At 42.4% G+C, this 23,078-nt stretch overlaps 1 protein-coding gene across 2 annotated transcripts in view; it reads right to left on the bottom strand.

Annotated features, from left to right (window-relative positions):
- Positions 1-1,738: 1,738 nt before the first annotated feature.
- TMEM87A (transmembrane protein 87A) overlaps positions 1,739-23,078 on the bottom strand; it is a 41,975-nt gene continuing 20,635 nt past the window's right edge. The window contains exons 10-20 of one of the 2 annotated variants that reach the window (XM_073639093.1): positions 20,938-21,037; positions 18,918-19,011; positions 17,544-17,615; positions 12,549-12,657; positions 10,952-11,010; positions 10,559-10,662; positions 7,142-7,218; positions 5,565-5,626; positions 5,070-5,122; positions 3,519-3,549; positions 1,739-3,211 (exon numbers count right to left, since the gene is read on the bottom strand). In XM_073639093.1, coding sequence (XP_073495194.1) covers positions 3,170-3,211; positions 3,519-3,549; positions 5,070-5,122; positions 5,565-5,626; positions 7,142-7,218; positions 10,559-10,662; positions 10,952-11,010; positions 12,549-12,657; positions 17,544-17,615; positions 18,918-19,011; positions 20,938-21,037 — 803 coding nt within the window. In that variant the 3' untranslated portion in view covers positions 1,739-3,169. Of the gene's footprint in view, positions 3,212-3,518; positions 3,550-5,069; positions 5,123-5,564; positions 5,627-7,141; positions 7,219-10,558; positions 10,663-10,951; positions 11,011-12,548; positions 12,658-14,416; positions 14,486-17,543; positions 17,616-18,917; positions 19,012-20,937; positions 21,038-23,078 lie in introns of both variants that reach the window. The other variant, XM_073639094.1, reaches the window with a different exon arrangement.

Genomic DNA, 23,078 nt, shown 5'->3' with positions numbered 1-23,078 from the left:
GGCTGATGTTTTGGTCACTATTGAATGTTGGTTGTGCTTTCACACTCGTGGTAGCACGAGACGGACTCTACAACCCACAGAAGTTGCTCAGGTAGTGCAGCTCATCCAGGATGGCACATCAATGCGAGCTGTGGCAAGGTTTGCTGTGTCTGTCAGCGTAGTGTCCAGAGGCTGGAGGCGCTACCAGGAGACAGGCCAGTACACCAGGAGATGTGGAGGGGGCCGTAGGAGGGCAACAACCCAGCAGCAGGACCGCTACCTCCGCCTTTGTGCAAGGAGGAACAGGAGGAGCACTGCCAGAACCCTGCAAAATGACCTCCAGCAGGCCACAAATGTGCATGTGTCTGCAGAAACGGTTAGAAACTGACTCCATGAGGGTGGTATGAGGACCCGACGTCCACAGATGGGGGTTGTGCTCACAGCCCAACACCGTGTAGGACGCTTGGCATTTGCCACAGAACACCAGGATTGGCAAAGTCGCCACTGGCGCCCTGTGCTCTTCACAGATGAAAGCAGGTTCACACTGAGCACATATGACAGATGTGACAGAGTCTGGAGACACCGTGGAGAGCGATCTGCTGCCTGCAACATCCTTCAGCATGACCGGTTTGGCAGTGGGTCAGTAATGGTGTGGGGTGGCATTGTTTTGGAGGGCCGCACAGCCCTTCATGTGCTCGCCAGAGGTAGCCTGACTGCCATTAGGTACCGAGATGAGATCCTCAGACCCCTTGTGAGACCATATGCTGGTGCGGTTGACCCTGGGTTCCTCCTAATGCAGGACAATGCCAGACCTCATGTGGCTGGAGTGTGTCAGCCGTTCCTGCAAGATGAAGGCATTGAAGCTATGGACTGGCCCACCCGTTCCCCAGACCTGAATCCGATTGAGCACATCTGGGACATCATGTCTCGCTCCATCCACCAACGTCACGTTGCACCACAGACTGTCCAGGAGTTGGCAGATGCTTTAGTCCATGTCTGGGAGGAGATCCCACAGGAGACCATCCGCAACCTCATCAGGAGCATGCCCAGGCGTTGTAGGGAGGTCATACAGGCACCTGGTGGCCACACACAATACTGAGCCTCATTTTGACTTGTTTTAAGGACATTACATCAAAGTTGGATCAGCCTGTAGTGTGTTTTTCCACTTTAATTTTGGGGGTGACTCCAAATCCAGGCCTCCATTGGTTAATAAATTTGATTTCCATTGATGATTGTTGTGTGATTTTGTTGTCAGCACATTCAACTTTGTACAGAACAAAGTATTCAATGAGAATATTTCATTCATTCAGATCTAGGATGTGTTATTTGAGTGTTCCCTTTATTTTTTTGAGCAGTGTACATGGGGCTCTTACTTGATAATGAGTAAGCAGACATGTTTTAAAAATTTTCTTTCCATCATTTATCGTTTGCATATCATTACCATGTCCCTGTGATTTCCATAATTCCATAACTTTCCCTTCTTGGTGTTGCAATGTCAATATAAAAGTAATGTACATATGTTTATATTTTTCCCTCCTTTTCTTTGAGTAACGCCTTCATATATATATTTTTTTACATTGCTGGAGAACTCCTTTAAGCATAATGGAAATCTGCAGAGATTTTTGGCTATGCTCTGCCATATTACAAGCGGTTTGTTGAAACTGGAATGTGTTGGATTGCATTTTAATACAAGATCAAAAAAAAGAAATAAACGCTTAAAAATAAGAGACGATATTTGTACAGAAATATGCACAAGACGAATGTTTAAGTTAATTTATAATAAAAAAAAAAAAAAAGACAAAAGCACAAACATACCAATCAAAACTTCAAAATGACAAAAACGTTCAAGATCTTTGTGAAAAGTATTTGCTCCGTAGGCCAGCTCACATTCTGGAAATCCAATGCACTTCATAAACCAAACAACTCTTAGCTTCTTAACAATTAAAGCGACCCTCCACCCATGACATTAACTTTGACTGTAGGAACCATTTCTCTGCTCTGTGGCCAAATTTTCTTCTTTTCTGGGGGAGAAAAAAAACAAAAAAAAAACAGAAGCAGGGAGCAGAGAAATGGAGACAGCAGCATAAAGGAGGGCACCTAATATGACGCCTATAAAATCAGAAAGGTATAGACAAATTTAATGTCGGGTGTGAGGGTCACTTTAATGAATTCCAGTGTATGATGTGCCTATAAACCATATAGTGACAAACAATTTATGCAAAGTATGATGGCAGCACGTTGCTCTCTCTTTTGGGATCTAACCTGAGTGCCATGTAAACTACTGTGACAAAAAAAAAAGCCAAGAGAAACTCATCATGTGTAGGGTCCAATAGTGTTGGCCTACTTACTGTGGCATATAGCATATCCTACAAAAAGGAGGTTTCCCTTGGTCCTTTTTACTTCTCAACCCTCAGAAAAAAACATGGCGCTTGCTCAAAGTCACTAGAGCACAACTTGAGTTTTCCAAACTGTGCCAGAACAAAAAGAAAATGGTGGATTGTGGTAGTTTTAAGTCCTTTTTCGATAAAACGTGAATTTGTAACAACCAATGCTATTGTACCCTGCCAAACTGCATTATACATTCATGCACAAGCTATTATAGTCCCATTAAAAAGCCCAGCCGTAATAATCAGAAAGTGATGATTCTTTTAGATGCTGTAAAAACCGATAATTGACTTAAACTGTGAGTTTTGTAAACAGAATTTCCCAGAACAATCCCAAAGAATACAATGTACAGCTATCTCACGTAACGTTCAGCTGCCTACCTAAACCAAGTGCTGCAAATCTGAGGTTTTCCTTTTTTTTTTTTTTCTTAATGTAAATCAAATTTATGTAACTAAAGTGCAAATTCTGGAAAGACCTGCCAGTTCCAGGTTGACACAAAGCACTCTTGTTCTCACCAGACATAGGATTTTTCACTTGCAAAGAAATCTGGTATTAAATGAAAAAATAGTTTGTATTTTGCTCCGAGCTTCCTGCTTTGACAGTCAAGTGTTATAGTTGGGCAAAATTATTTCACCTTGGTGAAATGAGCAGGTTTTGAAAGGTGAAGGATTAGTTTCAAGGAAAGTCTTCACAACAAATACTTTTCCTTCAGCCTTCAAGTGAGGACAGCAAATGTTTGATCTTCAGTACGCCGTCTCGCCTGCCGGGAGCATCTGGTCTTGTCACTTCCATATTTCACCTTTCTTCACTCCATCTTCGATCTTTCAAAATGTGTGATCATCCTCTCCTGTAAATAGGGAAAAGAACATTAATATTCAGACCTGTGAAATTATTTTTTAAAATCCTCAAGATATTTTTTTTTAATATAACTACATAAATCTTCTCCCTATTATTCATACTAGTATGTATAATATATATTCTGCAGTAACTCACAGTTAGGACTAGATATTCAGCTTTGAATAGATCATTTTCCTTTTTTAACCCAACAGGGTCCTGCTTAGTTTCTGACTGATCACTAGTAAGATGACTCCTTATAACCAAGCACATGACTGTCACGAGTTCTGCAGCCAGAAATATAAGTGAAACCCACTGACCTCGTCTGAATCCAATAATGCGGGAAGAGCCCTGCAAAAAAAAAAGCACAAAACAGTCATTCAAAAGAGAGTACACCAGATTTCTCCTGGTACAACTTCATAAGCATCTGCATTGTGCATCAATTAAGTTTTATTTTGTACAATGAAAGCTTTGCTGGAAAAGCTCATTATGGTAATGGCAATATTATTTAGGCATGACAATACTATTTTTAGCCAAACTGTGTGCAGAAGACTGTGGGGTGGGACGCCGAGTCCCGTGCAACTCTGGAAACTATATAAAAACTGAGTATAAAGTGGTGTTTTTCATCATTTGAAGAGAATCGGTCAACACGACTTTGTAAAGTAAAGACCTGTCTGTAATGACACTAATACATTTGGTGAAGAAATCCGCTTTGTGGTTCTTCTGTAATCACCATTTGTTTTTTCTGCTAATTAGATTTCTGTGCACAGGGGCCAGACTGTACATGGGGTCTTCTCCCTGTCTGTGATTCCCCAGAGGCAGGCGGTCTGGAGCAGTGGTCTCCTAAGTGACAACTCCAGCCTGTCTCAACTAATCACTGCTCTCTCAGCAGAGAAATAACTAGTAGAGGACTGTACTTCAGGGGAGCAGGGATATAGCCGGGCCGTGCTTTATTATCAGTGTGCACTGGGCGAGGAGAGGATGGCGCTGAACCTCTGGGCAGCAGGGATAAAGCACTGCCCGGCTTTATTACCAGTGTGCACTGGGTGAGGAAAGGACGGCGCTGTACATCTGGGCAGCAGGGATAAAGCACTGCCCGGCTTTATTACCAGTGTGCACTGGGTGAGGAGAGGACGGCGCTGTACCTCTGGGCAGCAGGGATAAAGCACTGCCCGGCTTTATTACCAGTGTGCACTGGGTGAGGAGAGGACAGCGCTGTACCTCTGGGCAGCAGGGATAAAGCACTGCCCGGCTTTATTATCAGTGTGCACTGGGCGAGGAGAGGACGGCGCTGTACCTCTGGGCAGCAGGGATAAAGCACTGCCCGGCTTTATTACCAGTGTGCACTGGGCGAGGAGAGGACGGCGCTGTACCTCTGGGCAGCAGGGATAAAATTACCAGTGTGCACTGGGCGAGGAGAGGACGGCGCTGTACCTCTGGGCAGCAGGGATAAAGCACTGCCCGGCTTTATTACCAGTGTGCACTGGGCGAGGAGAGGACGGCGCTGTACCTCTGGGCAGCAGGGATAAAATTACCAGTGTGCACTGGGCGAGGAGAGGACGGCGCTGTACCTCTGGGCAGCAGGGATAAAGCACTGCCCGGCTTTATTACTAGTGTGCACTGGGCAAGGCGCGGACGGCGCTGTACCTCTGAGCAGCAGTGATCAGCACAGTGTTCTGTGTATGGAGAGTTGAAGCTGCACTGGTTGTGATGCTGTTGGCGGCGCCCTGGTTGGTGGTTAGGGTAATAGAAAAGTACCTAATTTTGGTCTTTGATCTAAAACTTCTATTTCAGCATCATGGATAGAGATTAGAAGATTCTTCTAAGAGGACTAAGCTATATACATGTGTCAGTAAGCAAGAAATACTCACACATCAGTCACAGATGAGGGAATGTTCTCCTCTACCCACTTCAAATCTTCTTCCTATTAAAAAAAAAAAAAAAAAAAGTTGGCAGACTAACTTAAATATTTAAAATTTTAAAACATTTACAAAATTAAAGCGGTCTAGTTCTCACCCTTCCATAGGACAGATAACTTCCTGAACTGGGTGGACAACCACTGTGACACCCTTCATTTCCCATATACAGGTCTCTAAAAAGGTCTTGTTGGTTTGAAGCGGTGGCTGCAATTGCTACTACTCTATTCACTGTGTATGGGACAGCTGACAGCGCCATAGACAATGAATAGGGCGGTGGCATGCAGCGAGCTCCAGAGCAGTGACTGTAGGAACTCAAGTATCTAATTCTCCCCCAATCATATTCATAGCAGGGGAGTATTTTGTCTCATTTGAGACATACACTATAAGGTCAAAAGTCTGTGTGATTACTCAGATTTGCTAGATTTGTCTTGCGTCATGCCTACTTACAGCTTTAGTCACTTTAGAATTCCCATTAGTTTCTGGCTTTGAACTTCTCATTTTCATCCCCTCTGTAGAAAAAAAAATGAAATGACGTTATTAAAAGAGGTCAACGTTTTAACTTTTTTCAGTTTTTTCCTTGGCTAGAAAGTAGTCATTTCCTAATTGCCTCAGGCTTTATAAAGTATAGAAAATTGCTATTATACTATATACCTGTTCTGCTTATTTTCGCTCTCAGATCACAGTCTGAAAGATTGTGGAAAGCGAGTTTTCTGGCTCCTCTCACTTGGTGTTGGTGCAGTGTGGCGGCCATTGTTGCTGTGGTGTTGTGCCTGTGGGGCGGTGTGGCCTGGAGTCATGGGGACTGAGCCTTGCTACATGGGTGCTGTGAGGCCCCAGGCTGTCCGCCCGTCCTGCTGGTGCTCTGTCACTGTATGCTCCAGGACAACCCTCAATCAAATCACAGGGGAATGCCAATGGGCACCTTAAATGACTCGCCTCCAGGATTATGCAATTTATTTGCCAAGGTCAATAATTGACAGTGACATTTAAAGAGGTTGTCCACCACTACTTGTTCATTGATGGCCTATCCTTAGGTCATCAATGTCTGATCGGTCAATGTATAGGAGGCAGAGGTGCACGTCACCGCCTGACGAAGGACTGTCGTCCGAAACGCGCGTTGGGGCGTGCATCGCACATCTGCGGACCATACAAGTAAACCCACATGCTACACCGTACGACCACCTGCAGCATAGGTTACATCACATTTCCACCACAACTTAGACTCTGCTATTTAAACCCCCTTGTACCTTCATGTACTATGCTTAGCATGTGGTCCCTCTCTGACACACCATCTGTCATCATGTCAATTATCTCCACATATTTTCTATGTATCCCATGTCTTTTGGGGGTGGTTCCTTATTACACGTGACACTGCTTGTATACTGTATACACACATGTTTTTTGTCAAGCAACATATGATCTGATACTAACCAGGCAGTCACATATATGTTCCCACCCCAGGGTCCAGCATATGCAGAACGTGTACTTCATATATAGATTGTGGGTGGTTTTATGCGGTTTATCCTAGCCTACATTTTCCAGCTTTATATGGTTCTGCTAACTTTTATTGATTGTGTTGAATTTTGTTATGGTACATTGTGCGAGCACCTTTGTTTGTAGCACCACTTAACTATCATCCAATAAAAGGTCTTTTATCTATTCCAGTATATGTGGTATTTTGACTTATAGGACCTTAGGTTCGATCTTTTCTCCTTTATATTCCAAAGTTTTCATCCGAATGGTCTGCCATTCAATTGTCCAAGTGCTAATTTCCAACTATTGGATCTTATGCCATTGACTAGATCTGTCCATATAATTGCTGATCTGCGTTCTTTCAGTGTGTTTATTCTCACAGTAAACCATATTTGACTTACTTTGAGCATAGCAAGCTGACAATTGGATTGAGTAACTCCAATAAGGGCAACATTTTTTTTTTTTAGTTTTTTACTTAGTAAAGCATAAAGGAGTAACCTGGATAAGGCTATGTCTGGGAATAAATGACTTGCTATATAGCAGTGCCGTACCAAAGCTCTCCTTTAGCATAGGCTCTTTCTGTTCATCATCGTCGTCGTCTTCTTCATTCAGTGGTGAAAACGCAAATCTAGAGGAAAACAAAACAGCGGTAATGATTAGTGATGAGCGAGCGTGCTCATTTAACCCTTTCAGCGAGCACGCTCAGGTGCTTACCGAGTATCTTCAGCGTGCTCGTTTGTTATGTTCGAGTCCTTGTGTCTGCATGATTTACGGCTGTTAGTCAGCCTCAACATATGCAGAGATTGCCTTTTTCTTAGGGAATCCTCACGTGTGGAGGCTGTCTTACAGCCATAAATCATGCAGACATAGGGACTCGAACATAATATATGAGCACGCCGAAGATACTCGGTAAGCACCGGATCATGCTGTGAAAAGGTTAAATGAGTAGAAGTAGAAACGAGGAATGAAAGGCTATATAACCCATGACATTGTGCAGAAGATTTCAAGCAAAGCAACAAGAAAATATTGAAATTTTGAGAAGAAAAAGGAACTTATAAAGGAGTCACAAGAAAGAAAAAAGTACAAATATGGAATGATAAAATGTATGTTACTTCTCTGAAAAAAAACTTTTTTTTCTCACCAGGTTCACTAGGGGTCAAAGAAGATTGTGAATATAATCTTCTGCTATAGTCTTAACTCATGCTACACAGGTATACCAGTCCTGCAGAACTTAGCTAGGTCAGTCTGTATCAGCCATCAGAGCTAATAGGAGAAGACAACCCAGAAGAAAGGTCTGGATAGATAAGAACCAGTATCAAGAGCATCACAATTAATAAAACCAACACATGCCTAAACTTGAATAAGAAAATAGGTGAGTGGGTGAGTACTATGTCCCCCGTTGAATTCAGGGAGAAAGTGATTTTACAGGTGTCATAATGTGACGAGTCCACTTCTGCCTGCAGAACCCTGCGACCAGGAGAAAGAGTGGAGGACAAGTGTGAAAGGAACATGTCCAGAGACCGCTTAAAAGGCCTCCACAGCTCAGCTGAAAAGATCTATAAACGCACCAGCTTACGACAATACACCTCGAAAATGGTAATACTGATCCAAAAAATGATCAGAACTAGATACCATTTGTGATGATGAAAAGAGCATTAGACAGATGAAAGTCATTTGAGACTGATAGAACCAAAAAGCTGTAAAAACTCCTCCAGCTGAAAAGAGGGTAGATAGCCAAAGGATCGCCCTCTCAAAGAACATGAAGAAATGGGTAACACCAGCCAGGTGGAAGACATGGCCACCAAAAATGCTACCTCTACCTGGCAGGAAGAAGATTGGAAGATAACTACCGAGATGACCGCATAGCACCTTTAAGAGGTCTCAGAGTTGTGGGGAGACAGGTCGGGAATGGATCTAGGTTGGGAATAGATATTGTACGGCAGGTCTTTATGCCAAGTGCTGCTAAACATTCTAATAGTTTTGCCTTCTTTACTTCTAAGATTCAACTATCTTGTGTTTCCATTGACATAGCCATATGACGGCATGTATTTTGCAGCAATAATTGTCATTTTGAATGACAATCATTTTACTATAATTTTTTTTTTTTTTTGCTTTTACTGTGTTCAATGTGCGGTAAAAATGACCTGGCAACCAGATTCCTCAGGTCAGTACGAATATGAAGATGCTAATGTAAAGTTTTTTGTTGTTTTAGTTTTAACGCTCTTTAAAACAGTATTGAGCTCTTGGGATTGTGGACCTCTGCCATTGTTATTTGCTAATCCAGGTTTCTCCCGAAGAATAAATGGAGATCATTTTTTTTTGGAAGGCTTCTGATGGACCACGTTTCCATCATGACCTACAGGGTTTTTTGCTTCAATCCCCTTACTGACTAGGATACAGTGAATTGAAATCCCATCTCATCTTCAGATAAGACTGAAACTTAATTTCTCTACACTTATCCCAACTGAAGGCTCCTTGCTGGAATTTCTCTGGGCTTGGATAGTTTTTTTGTGAAGGAGTGGGGAGCCTGAAAGACCAAACTTCATCAAGTATGGTGAGGTGCCATAATTATACATCTGCCTCTATATTATTTAGCTGCTTTGCATAAATCATGTCATGCCAAGGTAAAAAGTTGTGAATGGGGTGCTGCTTACCAACTCTTAGTAGATCCTAGGGAATGTTTCATTTATTACCCATTCTGGACTTTGCAGCGAGGGCTCCTGGGTTGCAACCATGGAGCAATCGCTAGTCAAGGGAACGGGCCGACAGAGGGGTAGTAAATTAGCTATCTCAATACCAGAGGTACAGGACCAAGGTTAGACTCAAAAGTAAGGGACATAATTAGCTGAATAGCTGGTGTCAAAACCAGGAGAGGAGAACTAGAATCTGCCGGCAAGAGAAAGGTCAAATATACATTCCAAGATCAAGTTCAGGTAGAAGGCAATCAGATAAATCAGAAACAATGAACCAGCGGCAGGATACTGCGGAGGAGCTCAATTACAGTGTGGTACATAATGATGGGTCTGCTGATCAGTGTAGCAACTGGATGATGAGGAAAAGTCAAGGTGCATAATATAAAGTGATAACAGCAGGGCAGCAATACGCTCTGCCCAGCAAAAACTGTTAACCATTTACTTGAAGTCATACTGGACGTCTACACTGTCCAAAGCAGAGGAGTATGCCAGCACCACTTGTTGAGATGGTGGCATTTGACAACAGAGTGACAGTGCAAGAGCAATGACAGGCAAGTACGATACAATCTGTAAAGTTTCTGTATTAAGCCTCAAAAGGAACATAAGAATTAAAGATAGTTTAGGATCGTACAAAACCAGGCTGTTGCCACTCTTCATTCTAGTTAGAGGAACAGCTGGCAGTGAAAAAGGGAGCATAGATCTAAATCTACTGCAAGCGTTTAGTAATCAGACATGTCACGGGAGAGTACAGATTGTCAATTCTCTATAGCCCAATAACACTGGTATACGGTGGTTTTGGTGCCAATGATGTCTGAACGGTGTTATAATAAAGTTTATGGTGCTGATTAAGAATAATGACTTGAGTTTTGCCAGATTAACTATTAAATATCTCAAACTAGAGCCAATTACAGTAGAATTCTAGCTTCAAAAAGTCGCTTTTATAGCATTGTAAGCCTACAAATTGAAAGACAAAATAATTATATAGGATATTTCATTGCCTATGACAGTGTTAAAGAGTCAAAAGACAGACTCAATGACCAAAAGTTATTGCATCTCACACAAATCGCATTGGGGGAATGAATTACTTTCATGGATGAATTAACTCAAAACTAGAATCAAATCAGCAAAAGTAATGGGATTTTTTAATTCAGCACCGTTAATCCATTCAAAAACCCTTGACACCTGTAAAAAATATATATATATATATATATATATATATGTATTTTTTTAGACCTGTGTAATTGGTTGAATCATTTACTATTTAGCAGCACACACCTCTGATTGTTCGCAGATGGTCTCCACAGGACCATGATAACAAACAAGATCATAGAGAACAGCAGGCGCCAAATAGCATCGTCCACCCAGAGCTCCCGCCAATCCTGGCAAGAAAAAAAAATAATCATTAATAATCAACAGTAATCATCTGCATGAACAATCAATACAATACTATGAGCAGGGAAGACCTCCAGTGTGCACACATCTCAGGAGAACGTAGCATTAGGTAATGCGGCATTACACTGTGGCCAATTAATGCAACATATGGATGTTCTGTGCCCACCGCAGCAGCAAAACTGGCAGCTCTGGTGAACCAGTGTTAGTGTATAGGAACACATACTATTAACTAAGGAAGAAGTAGTAGTAAATAGTAAGATTCATGGCAAAACTTACCGACTGACAGTCTACAAGGCGGAACTTCATAGTGGTCCAGATAATAAAAATGATTGACGCTACAAGAGAAATAATAGAACATTTTGATATTTTATGTGCCATTAGGTGTAGTCACACATCATAGTATTTGGAGCACTGTGTACTCATTTCCAGCACGATTCTTGGGATTAGAGGGACTGAGCGATACCTAAATGCTGCAATCAGGTCACTGATCTCCCATGCACAGCTAAGCACTAAGCAGCCACCGTGCAGGCAGTGAAAGCATGGCTCCAATCACCTGGAGGGGAGCACCACTTGAAAGACCTCTGTCCTTTTGGGACCCTTCCTGAGCCAGAAGACGGATCATTATAAAACAAGGAAATAAGTGATTCTCAGATCCCTCACCGCTCCACTCCTGTGGTCCCCACTGGAAATGCCAAATGTCCCATCCTCCAGGCACTGGCCTCAGCAATCACGTGTGTGTATCCACTGAAGCCAAAGACTGGCTACTGCGGCCGGGTGACTAATGGAAGGGACTATCAATTCCTCTCCTGAACAGGATATTTTTGTGGAAATTAACACTTGCTTCTTTAAATTTTGAAAAGTCCAGGAAAATCCCTTTAAGCCAAATTAAAGGGTCGGTCTGGCTGACTGTAAACTCTGAATGGAGCTGAAGAGCATGGCTACATTTAATGGGGTTTTCCACCACTTTGATATTGATGACCCTCCATAGTTCAGTGGCGGCCCTACACCCGACCACCTCATTGATCAGTCCCTTGCAGAGCAGTCACTGTAAACTGTGTACAGAGAAGGACACCAGAGTTCGGTCACACCGTTTAGAGCATGCTGCACACAAGCTCCTACTCACACTATTAGCAGCTGACCTGCAGTACTCGGCAGCGATAGCTACACACTGAACAGAACTACGCCGCTCAGCTTCAGTGTAAACATCTGTCCATAGCTGAAGCTTAGAACAGCTGATAGGGGTGCCGGATATTGGATTCCTACAGATCTCATATTGAGTACCTCTTTAAAATGGGTTGTTCAATCTTGAGGCTCAAGTCTGTAGTCACTATGTGACTGCAGACTTGTGAATCCTCACAGCGCGCACAGTACACATGTCGGAAGCGGGCAGTCATGTGACCTCAAATATGCAATTTGCATACTTCTTGCCACATTCTCACTAGACGTGTCCGGTCTCACTCAATTCGCTTGTATTCAGTGCGGCTGTGCACGTCTAGTCGGCACATGACAGCAGGTACTGCGTGCACGGTGAGGATTCACAAATCTGCAGACTTGTAACCCAAGGCAAGAAAACCCCTTAAATTAATAAATAATATATTGGTGTCACAGCTTCCATTTCTTTTTAGAAGCTATGTTAAGTTTTATTTATTTTTTTAGAATGGAAACAGCAGTCAAGCTTGCTACACTATTATTTCCCATCAGAAATCAACAAAAAAATAACATAAGTAGTGAGAAAACTAGGTAAAATATACATGAAATATAATAAACTCTGGATAATTACAGGCGTCTTTTCCATTTCTGCACTTGGTTTTACCATGGTTATTGAACAATCTGCTAGAGGACATCAGAGAGTGGATAGGTGGAGTGCACGTACCTACTACTGCCAGGATAAGGGTGTTTGTAAAGTGTCTGTACAGAGACAGCTTCACCACGTTCCTCCGCAGCGTCAGCAGCTTCATTGTCTGGGTTAGGCTTATGAAGATGTGGCCGTAGGTTAAGGAAATGCAGAAACATTCAACATAGTAAAAAAAAACTATTCTACAGATTCAGACTTTGGACATAAGGAGGCACTAAAGGGTTTCTTTGCATATATGTTCAGAACCCAACTGAAGGTCGATTTCTCCCATATAAAACAATATACCTGGAGCCTGCTGCAGCCATGCGACAACTTTTCATAGGAAAATCCTTTTTGGGTTTGCTTACAATATTAGGTCATGTACCAACACCTACAGACTTTGGGCCCCTCATTCTTGGGATTGCTGAGGGTCCCATCGGTCTGACAAATACTGATTTAGTAGGCGAACCCTTCAAGTGCATAGCTACATGTCAATTTGTGGGCCCTGCAGGGCGAGTCATACACAAGCCTGCTCTGTGCATCTGTACAGCTTATGGACAGATAGAAATGTACTTGCCGTATACACCAAAGAAGCACTTGCTATAGGCCCAGAGGGTGTTGCCAATATATGTTTGGCTGGTAAATGCAGCTATCTGTGTGAATGGGGCTTCAGAAACCTCATCCATAGGTAGAGAAAAAAAAAGTGTGGAAGTCAATGCAAAAAAGAAATGCAAGAACACACTCAGAAGTTTTATGAAATGGTCTAAACTATCTATTGCCCAAAGCAACCAATCACAGCACAGCTCTCTTTTCCTGTTCTGTTCTTGAAAAATGAAATCTGAGCTGTGATTGGTTGTTATGTGCAAAAAGACATTTTTATACATCAACCAGATTGTTTCTCTTCTACACATGTATATCTACTTTAAAAAGGGCTTTCTACTTCGGGAGACATTTTGCTTTTTCTGAGAGCAGCATAATGTAGGAAAAGAGAAGCTGAATCTAATGATGTGTCACTCAGTTTACTGGCTGCAGCAGTTGTGACACAGTTTTTAGATGTAGCAGAGCTCAGAAAGGTAACCCGTCCACACCACAGCTTTCTGTGTACACTGTATAGTGGCGGTGAGCTGCTTATCAGAGGAGGGGGCGTGGTGCGGTCGGACCAGGGCTCAAGTGGGCACCAGTCCAGGCAATGATAATCTCCTGCTGATAAAACACTTATTGTATTGAAACAGCACACTGCCCAATAAGTAATACTTCACTGAAAACAGTGTCTCAGCCCCTACCTCATGCTGCCCTCCGATTCCATAGGAAAAAATCTACTGACAGATTCCCTTTAAATGCAAATATCTGGAGCAAAGAAATAAATTTTTGCAATTGTGTTTCATTAAAAATTTTGTTCAGTCTAATTTTTACAAGAATTGTTTCATGCACATTCAACTTTGAAGTGGGTTTCATAAGTCCGCAGCAACACAGAGTGACTGCAGAGTTATCGATTTGGACCGAACAACTCCTATAATAAAAAATAAATAAGACCGCTAAGAATTACTATCAGACTGAGCTCACTGATGGATTTTCAGTTAACTCATTCTGCAGCCAATAATAGACTGTGCAACACAAAGGTTAGGAAAGGGAAACTGCAGTTTTTTTTCCTATGAAAACCATTACAAAAGGATTTTAATCCAAAAATAATTAAAATGCATGTATGAAAAAAAAAAAAAAAAAAAAAAACCTTTAATGGAATGAAAATTAAGTATTAAGTTTAAAAAAAAGTTTGGAATAAATCCATAGCAGCTTGAGAGACCACCTTTTCATCCACGCTTGCCTACTGCCTTTATAAAACTAGAACCTCAAACTGCAAAAGAAAGCAACCTAGGGATACAAAACAAACACCTTCAAGGGAAGGATATCCACCAGCACAAGGCAGTATCAAGAAAAGCCAGAGGAATGAAAGCCAGGGAGGAAAGATCGGACTGCGCCTAAACGGGGAGCGGAGCACAACAGTAAGAAAGAGAAACATGTGGACACGCTACACTGATCTATGGTTGGAAAAGGTGAAGGATTCGCAATAAAGCAGCAGTTTAACAATGCAAATCACAAAATGAGCAGAAGCTTTGTGTAAGATCATGTGAAAATAACAGCAAGGGGAACAAACTTGTCAGTGATGGTAAAATGAAACTTGTATACATATAAATATACTGTATAACTACACAGACACAACAGAAAACAGATGAGAGATGTACTCGGCAGAGGCGGCCTATATTTTTGCGTCTCTGGATATACCGGTACTTATGCTATTCCAGGGTACAGTGCTGTGCAAAAGTTTTAAGAAGGTGTAGAAAAAATTAAGAATGATTTTATAAACAGAAGTAGTTCATTTTTATCAACAAAATACAAGATGAGCGAACGAAAGAAAAATCTAAATAAAATCAATATTTGGTGTGGTCACCCTTTGACTTAAAAAAACAGCACCAAAGCATGGATTCTTCTAGCTATACTTGCCCAAAGTCAGGGATTGTGCAGGATTATAGTCAGGTGTATGAGTAACCAGTTCCACTAAACAAGTCATAATGATCATCATTATCATATGTTAAGTTAAAATGCGGTCATTAACTGAAACAGAAAAAGCTGTGTAGGAGACTTACAACTGGGTGAGGAACAGCCATAGTCTGCTACCAAGGTGAGGTTATAAAAGACGTCTCATTTCACAGATCATATACACCATGGTAAGATTGAGCACAGCAATAATACACAAGGTAGTTATACTGCATCAGCAAGGTCTCTCCCAGGCAAAGATTTCAAAGCAGACTGGGGTTTCAGGCGGTTCAAGTTTTATTGAAGAAGCACCAAGAAATCAGCAACCTTAAAAGCCATAGGTTGTAACACAGGGGAGTTTGTTCGCCATAGGGCTTGAGAAAGACACAATGGTTTTCTGTAAGCAACTTTAGCTCTCCCTTGCAAGTTTGGGACCGCATTTCAGATAGTGGTCAGGATTAATGGTGTCCACAATGCTGAGAAATACATTGCCAACATCATCACGTCTGTCTGTGATACAATACAAGACAGAAGGATTGGTACACTACATCCACAGAAGATCTGTAGTTAGTACTCCAAGATGTTTGCAACAACCATTGCAGAGTTCCCTCAAAAACTGCGTGCAAGTGTACCTTAGAAGAACTGATGCTGTTTTAAAGGCAAAAAGTGGCCACAATAAATACTGAATTCCTCCTTTACTCACTCACTTTGCATTTTGTTAACTGAAAAAAAAATACATTAGTACGTCTATTGTTGAAAGCATTCTTACTTTGCAGCAATTTTTCAATAACTGCCTAAACGTTTGCACAGTACTGTATGATGAAAATAAGTAATCTTAATATGAGGCATATTTATGAACATAGTCTTATTTTTAGACGGTGCAAACTTAGTCTAGACAGACTTGAATAAGCTAGACTTATCAAATGGCATGAAACACTGATAAATCTGGCACATTAAGACTTTCTAGTCTAAGCTTACACTATTACTTGGCTCTCTTTGTGTCAGAAAGTCGCAACAAATCTTGGGCACACAGTGTCTCATCTAAGGCCTGTTTTTTGACTAACTATGCCACTTTACAGCCCATGCTACACCCCCTTGTCAGAAAAGGCACAGAAAATGACTAGAATATATAATTAATATGGTGCAAGTCATTAAAAACAGCCTTTCCTTACACCATCCATTCACATGACATGCAGCAAAAACCTTTTACCAAGCAGCCAATAAGCCGGTTTTCTCTTCCGTGCCATTGGGGGACACAGAACCTTGGAACATTCCAGAACAGTGTGGTAATAGAGTCCAAAAGGTGCGCAGTCAGGCGAGCATGGCCAGCGCGGAGTGCTGCACTTCCCCTCCATCCCCAGCCTGGATTGCATACATTGTCGGGAAGTTCTGCTGTTGGGGCATATATTACAGGTAAAGAAGTTACTTGGCTGGTGCATGAAATCGGAGCGTTGCTGAAGCAGACAAAAAACATAGGCGCCCCCTTCCACATGAGCACCAGCAGTTCTAGTGGAGCACAGTCAGTGCTGTAAGCTTAGCAGAGAGGAGGCCAGGCTGAGCGAGTAGTAGGAGTGACAATCAGAAGGGAAAAAAAGCAATAGTGGCCTACTGCAAGGATCCAAGTACACAATATGCACACTTAAGGACACATTCCGACAAGACGTGCGCAGCCTCGCTCTATACAAGTGGACTGAGAAAGGCTACGCAAGTCTAGTCGGAATGCTGCTGGGAGTATGCATATCACATGCTTGCAGTAACATGACCACCTGCTTTGGGCACCAGAGAATCCTCACAACACATGCTGTGAGGATTAACAGGTCTACAGTCACAGAGTAATTGCAGACTTTTAGCTTGGACAACCACTTTGAGCTGACCTGTGTCACCTTTTCTAGTGACAGGGCAAGCAACATAGATATTAGGCCACACTATTCTGCCTCAAGTAGGGTAACGGAGTGATTATTCATCCCTGTGTTCTTATTATAAAGGGGAAGAAAGGTAAAATAAAAAGATGCATCTGCTAAGCAGGAATGTCTGCGACCTATGGCCATTAAACTAAAACTGATCATCTCAATGGTGGCAGGAGGAATGAGCAAACATCTACCTGGTGGCCTCCTCCTAGAGGCAGCTAGCCACGTCCAAGGTCCTGTGTTCGACAATGGCACATCACGTATCTCTTTTTACATAAATGCATTTATTTTTAGCTTTTCTACAAGTGCTGCTTTGTTCGGCTTCTGCAGCTTTCAGGTATCTCAGTACATAGTAAGCTGCAGAACTCCATTCACAGTAAAATCCATCAGAAACCTTGTCCAACGGCTCACGACTAAAGCGAACTGACTAAAGCGAACTGACTAAAGCGAACTGACTAAAGCGAACTGACTAAAGCGAACTGACTAAAGCGAACTGACTAAAGCGAACTGACTAAAGCGAACTGAAAGGTCAACAGCAGATATGTTAATAAATTGGTGAAACTACAATCCTAATACACTGCATCTAAAAGGATATCCAAAAGAGAATACAGGCATCAATAAATGACAGGCTCAGGTTTGCAATGAATGCCATGGTATAGGAGTAATGCTGGAGCAGAGAGAGGCAGATCACATAGCGTTAATGGCATGGGCTAGGCTACATGCAGATGGTAGTGATGACAAAGCACACGTCACATAGTACACACACTATTAGCAGCAAAGTAGAAAAAAAAACACAAAAACAGTCATAAGCTCAGGATACGTCATAAGTATCTGATAGATGTTGGTCACATTCTCGGACCTGCATCTTTCTCTGAAGCCATGGGTCTCCTCTCCTCCCTCTCAAGGTTACCGACAATGTGCTGGTGGCTGTGATGGCGACTTGCTGTACTGACTATCAGAGTTCTGGGCATATAAGCTTACATGACTAGTGTTGGAAGAACCACATTTTCGAGATATACGTTTATATGAGAAATGCACCTATCAGACATTTATTGCATATACCATTGTGGTGTCATAAATAGATTAAACCCTTTGAAGGTTCTTTCAGGATGAAGGTTTCCTGTATTCACATGTGTCATCTTCCAACACTATTTACAATGTAGGTTGTTGAAAACTTTATGTACAGCAATAGAGCTAGGGACATCTGTATGTATGGTTATAGAAAGATTGCCAAGCGGTTATTCACACATTTAGTGTTAAGAGAATAAAAACTGGTTTACATTTGCAGCTCAACTCAGCATCTGCTGGCCACCTATAAAGTCCAGTGTCTACAGTGAAGGTCTTCGTGCATTAAAGGACCTGCCACCAGGCCATAAGTGACCACTTTTTGCTCTTATTTTGTTCCCACTACTTCCCCGAGTACGCAGTGTTTTTGATTTAGCATTAATTGTTATGGTCTTTACAAGGGGGTGTTGCACACGGGACACTGTGGGGGCGCATCTTTAGGCTCCTTGGCATAATTACCCTGTTAGCACCGTTGCTATAGACCAGGCCTGCAGAACATGCGGCCCGCTGGATGCATACGGACAGCCGAAGGGTGTTGTGCGGCCCGTGGAGCTGCCCTTGGGATTGGTTCAGTATGGCATTGCGGCCCTTGGACCAAAAAATGTAGTGCACCCCTGCTATAGACCATAAAACTTTGCACTGAATAAAAAGGCCCATATGGCATTATTAAAAATATGTTTGGTATTAGTACATGGTATCGTCTTTAGACATATTAGTTGTGTATCCTACAGTAAAAACTTGGGAGCGTACACTAAACTGCTTCGATTGGGTATAAACAACTATGTTTTCCAACAGAAAAATAAAGGACACACCAAAACAACACGTACCAGCTGATAAAGCTAAGATGGGCAGGCACACAGCACGCATTTCTAAAATCTTACCACTGTATTCAGCAAGTACTTACTCCTGTAACACGCAGAACACCTTCCATTCCCGAAAAAAGGAGATAGAGTGCTCCAGCCATGACAACCTTGTGCAGTGTAGCACCAAGTCGGGGTCTAAGAGAACAAGAAGCAAGAAAAAAAACTTTAGATTTTCCCCCTCAAAGTGATTTCAGTTTGTTTCTCAATTAATTTGTACAGATTAAGTGTGGAAAAACTTCTGAAACTATTCTTCATGGTATGATTTTTTTTTTTACATTATATTTTTATATCCACTGTACATCAATTTGGTTTTATTGTATTGTTGTGATTTTATTGCCCTGTGTAATAAAAATAAGATGGCAATTGTACAGCAAATAGTGTTAAAAAATACTAAATAAAAAGTGATCAAGATGACGCATGGACCACAAAGTGGCCCCAATGGAAACTGCTGTTCATTATGCAAAAAAACAACGGCTTCACTTCACCAGAAACTGTAAAACTTCGGACTTTCAATGAATGTGGCAATACAAAATCAGGTGATTTTTTTCAAACTGTATTTTTGAACAAAATAATACCGTAAATTAATAAATTAATACAACTACATAAATCTGGTATTGCCATATTGTACAGACCTAAAATTAATCCTTTATTTATGAAACACAGCCAATAGCCTAACATTTAACCCCTTTACCTCTAGGCCATTTTCCATTTATTTGATTTTTCCTCCCCTTATTCCAAGAGCCATAATTTTTTTTTTCCCCACCAATATGGTCATTTGAGGGCTTGTATTTTGCGGGACGAGTTGTAGTTTTGAATAACACCATTCATTCTACGACATAATTTACTGGAAAATGGAAAAAAAAAATTCCAGCTGGGCATTTTCAGGATATTGGACTGGCTGACTGTTTTGCGCCCTGAGCTGACATTTTTATTGATATAATTTTGGGGTAGATACGATGTTTTCATCACCTTTTATTGCATTTTATTGCAATGGAGCTGCGGCCAAAAAATAACAATTCTGGTGTTTTGACATTTTCCTTCATTTCACTGTTTACCGATGTGATAAATTTACTTTATATTTTGATAGATTGGACATTTCTGAACGCAGTGATACCAATATGTGTGTTTTTTTTTATTATTTTATTTTCAATGGGGCAATAGGAGGGGTGATTTGAACTTATGATTTTTTTTTTTTTAAATATGAAAAAACTAAAAAAAATAAATGTAAAAATAAAAAAAAAATAAAAAAACACAATTCTGTATTTAATAGTCCCCTTACGGGACTTAAAGCTGCTATCAACTGATTGTTTGTGATTTCCGCTATACATGTCACAATCTCCTATGAACACCGGCCACGGCCTGGCATTCACAGAAGTATCGCAATGACAGGCACAGGAGGTCATCAGCAGACCCCCAGGTGTCATAACAATCCATCAGCACCCCGCAATAACGTTACAGGGGTGCCGATGGAAGTGAGGAATGACGTGCTCCAAATTGTGTAAAATACCTAAAAAACTCAGCAGGCCCTCTCCGCCGTCTAGCCAGTCACTGAGATCATGGCTCGTGCACCGAGAGTGGCTGTGCTGTGTGCTGCAGCCAAAACACTGGGACTGGGGCATTATCAGGGAGCCGGCGCTGGACAAAGGGCGGGTGAGTGCCCTCGCTGAGTGTGTTATGGTAGGTATTTTACAGTTTGGAGCCCCCTTTCCTGAAAGTGGACAACCCCTTTAACTGGAAGCCCTATTACAATAATGTACTTGTGGGAGAAAAATGTAAACAATCTGATATTTTGGGCTTATCATAAAAAAACTGCCTGCGTGGGGTGGGTAAACAGAACTTTGCCAAGTAGCCCTTGGGCTATGCCCTTTGACTGCTGTCATGAGTAACATGAGTCACTCTGATAAGATTGCTTCATATTTGTCTCATTCCATTTCCACGTGTAAACATTTCAAAGAACAGTTAAAGTCGACCTTCCACCAATTTTATCATATAACACTGGCCCAACCATCGGCAGAGCTGAATAATGACAAATACCTGAATGCCCCAAGTATGCCCACTTACTTGACAATGCCATAGCCCAGGCTGACGATGATAACAAGTATCCGTGCCAAAGACCTCTTCACTGCTGATAACAGTTCTCCCAAGATTACTGCTCCCTCCACTGATACATGAAAAAAAAAATAGTATTAATATTTCAGAATCAAGATGAGATTAACAGAAGTTACATTAGCAAAGAACTTAGATTTGATCCATAAGCAAGCCACTGAGGCACTTCACTTTTGGGAGATCAATACATTGGGGAAGCTTTACCAAGCTAAATGCCTAAGAATTCTGGCTCAATTTGCACCAGAAATGTTCTTTCATGACACACACCACTTTTATATATGTATTTCAGGCACATTTTGCAGCGTCTTGTCTGACACAGAGTGTGGCTTGTGACAGTGGGCCCAAAAAAATGCATCCAAAAAGTGTATCTGCAAATGGAGAGGGCTGAGCAATCTCCACACATGGTAGAAGCCAACTATGTTACACAATCAGCCCGTCTCTAACCGCAGAGGCCGGAGCCGAGCTCTGTTCAAAGCTGCTAAACATTTACATGCCGCTGTCAATCTCTGACTGCACCATTACTAAAAGGACCTGTCCCAAGATCAAAAGTGGTCAGTTTTGCTCAGATTTTATTCCTGCCGCTCCCCTTCCACCAGGAGAGCCCCCCCCAAGCCACGGTCCCCTTGCCAGATGTCGCCCCCCCCCCCTGAGCCGCTCCCCTTCCGACAGGAGAGCCCCCGAGCCGCGCCCCCCAAGCCACGCTCCCCTCGCCAGATGATCCTCCCGAGCCACTCCCCTTCCGCCAGGAGAGCGCCCAAGCCGCGCCTGCCAAGCCACGCTCCCCTCGCCAGATGATGCCCCCCTGAGCCAGATTATCCACCCCGAACCGCGCCCCCCGAGCCAGATTATCCCCCCCGAGCCGCGCCCCCCGAGCCACATTATCCCCCCCCGAGCCAGATTATCCTCCCCCAGCCAGATTATCCCCCCCGAGCCAAATTATCCCCCCCCCCCGAGCCAAATTATCCCCCCCGAGCCAAATTATCCCCCCCCGAGCCAGATTACCCCCAAGCCAGATTATCCCCCCCCGAGCCACACCCCCCTCGCCAAATGAGCCATGCCCCTGAGCAGATGAGCCCCTGAGCCACGCCCTCGAGCCAGATGAGCCCCGCCACTGAGCCAGATGATCCCCTGAGCCATGCCCCACCCTTGAGCAGATGAGCCCTGCACCTGAGCTAGATGAGCCTCTGAGTCACGCCCCAGAGCCAGATGAGCCAGAACCATGGCCCGAGACAAATGATCCCCTGAGCCACACCCCTTCACCAGATAAGCCTGAGCCAGAACCAAGCCAAATGAGTCCCCGAGCCAAGTGAGTTTCATGCCTGAACCTTTGAGCTATGCCACTGAGCCAGATGATCCCAAGCCATGACACTAGCTACACCACTGAGCCAGGTGATCCCAAGCCTTCAAGCCATGACACAGAGCCAGATGAGCCCGAACCAAGCCCGCTGCCAGATAAGCCCCTCCCCCAGATAAGCCTGTGAGACACGCCTCCTTATAATGATGTAAATAACCCTCTAAACTAATACAGACAGTACTTGTAAATACAAGCAATTAAAATGTTCAGTCTTTCTTGAGATATTAACCCCTTTACCCCGAGGGTGGTTTGCACGTTAATGACCAGGCCAATTTTTACACTTCTGACCACTGTCGCTTTATGAGGTAATTACTCTGGAACGCTTCAACGGATCCCCCAGATTCTGAGATTGTTTTTTCGCGACATATTGTACTTCATGATTGTGGTAAAATTTCTTCGATATCACTTACGTTTATTTGTGAAAAAACGGAAATTTGGCGAAAATTTTGAAAATTTTGCAATTTTCAAAATTTGAATTTTCATGCCCTTAAATCAGAGAGATATGTCACACAAAAGAGTTAATAAATAACATTTCCCACATGTTTACTTTACATCAGCACAATTTTGGAACCAAAATTTTTTGTTGTTGTTAGGGAGCTATAAGGGTTAAAAGTTGACCAGCGATTTCTCATTTTTCCAACAAAATTTACAAAACAATTTTTTAGGGACCACATCATATTTGAAGTCACTTTGAGAGGTCTTTATGACAGAAAATACCCAAAAGTGACACCATTCTAAAAAC

The sequence above is a fragment of the Phyllobates terribilis genome, unplaced genomic scaffold (assembly GCF_046119375.1).
Source record: "Phyllobates terribilis strain yellow unplaced genomic scaffold, ASM4611937v1 Scaffold_7__3_contigs__length_470593459, whole genome shotgun sequence".
Classification (NCBI taxonomy): domain Eukaryota; kingdom Metazoa; phylum Chordata; class Amphibia; order Anura; family Dendrobatidae; genus Phyllobates; species Phyllobates terribilis.
The sequence above is the reverse complement of the archived record's forward strand: the minus strand, read 5'-3'. Positions and strand labels throughout refer to the sequence as shown.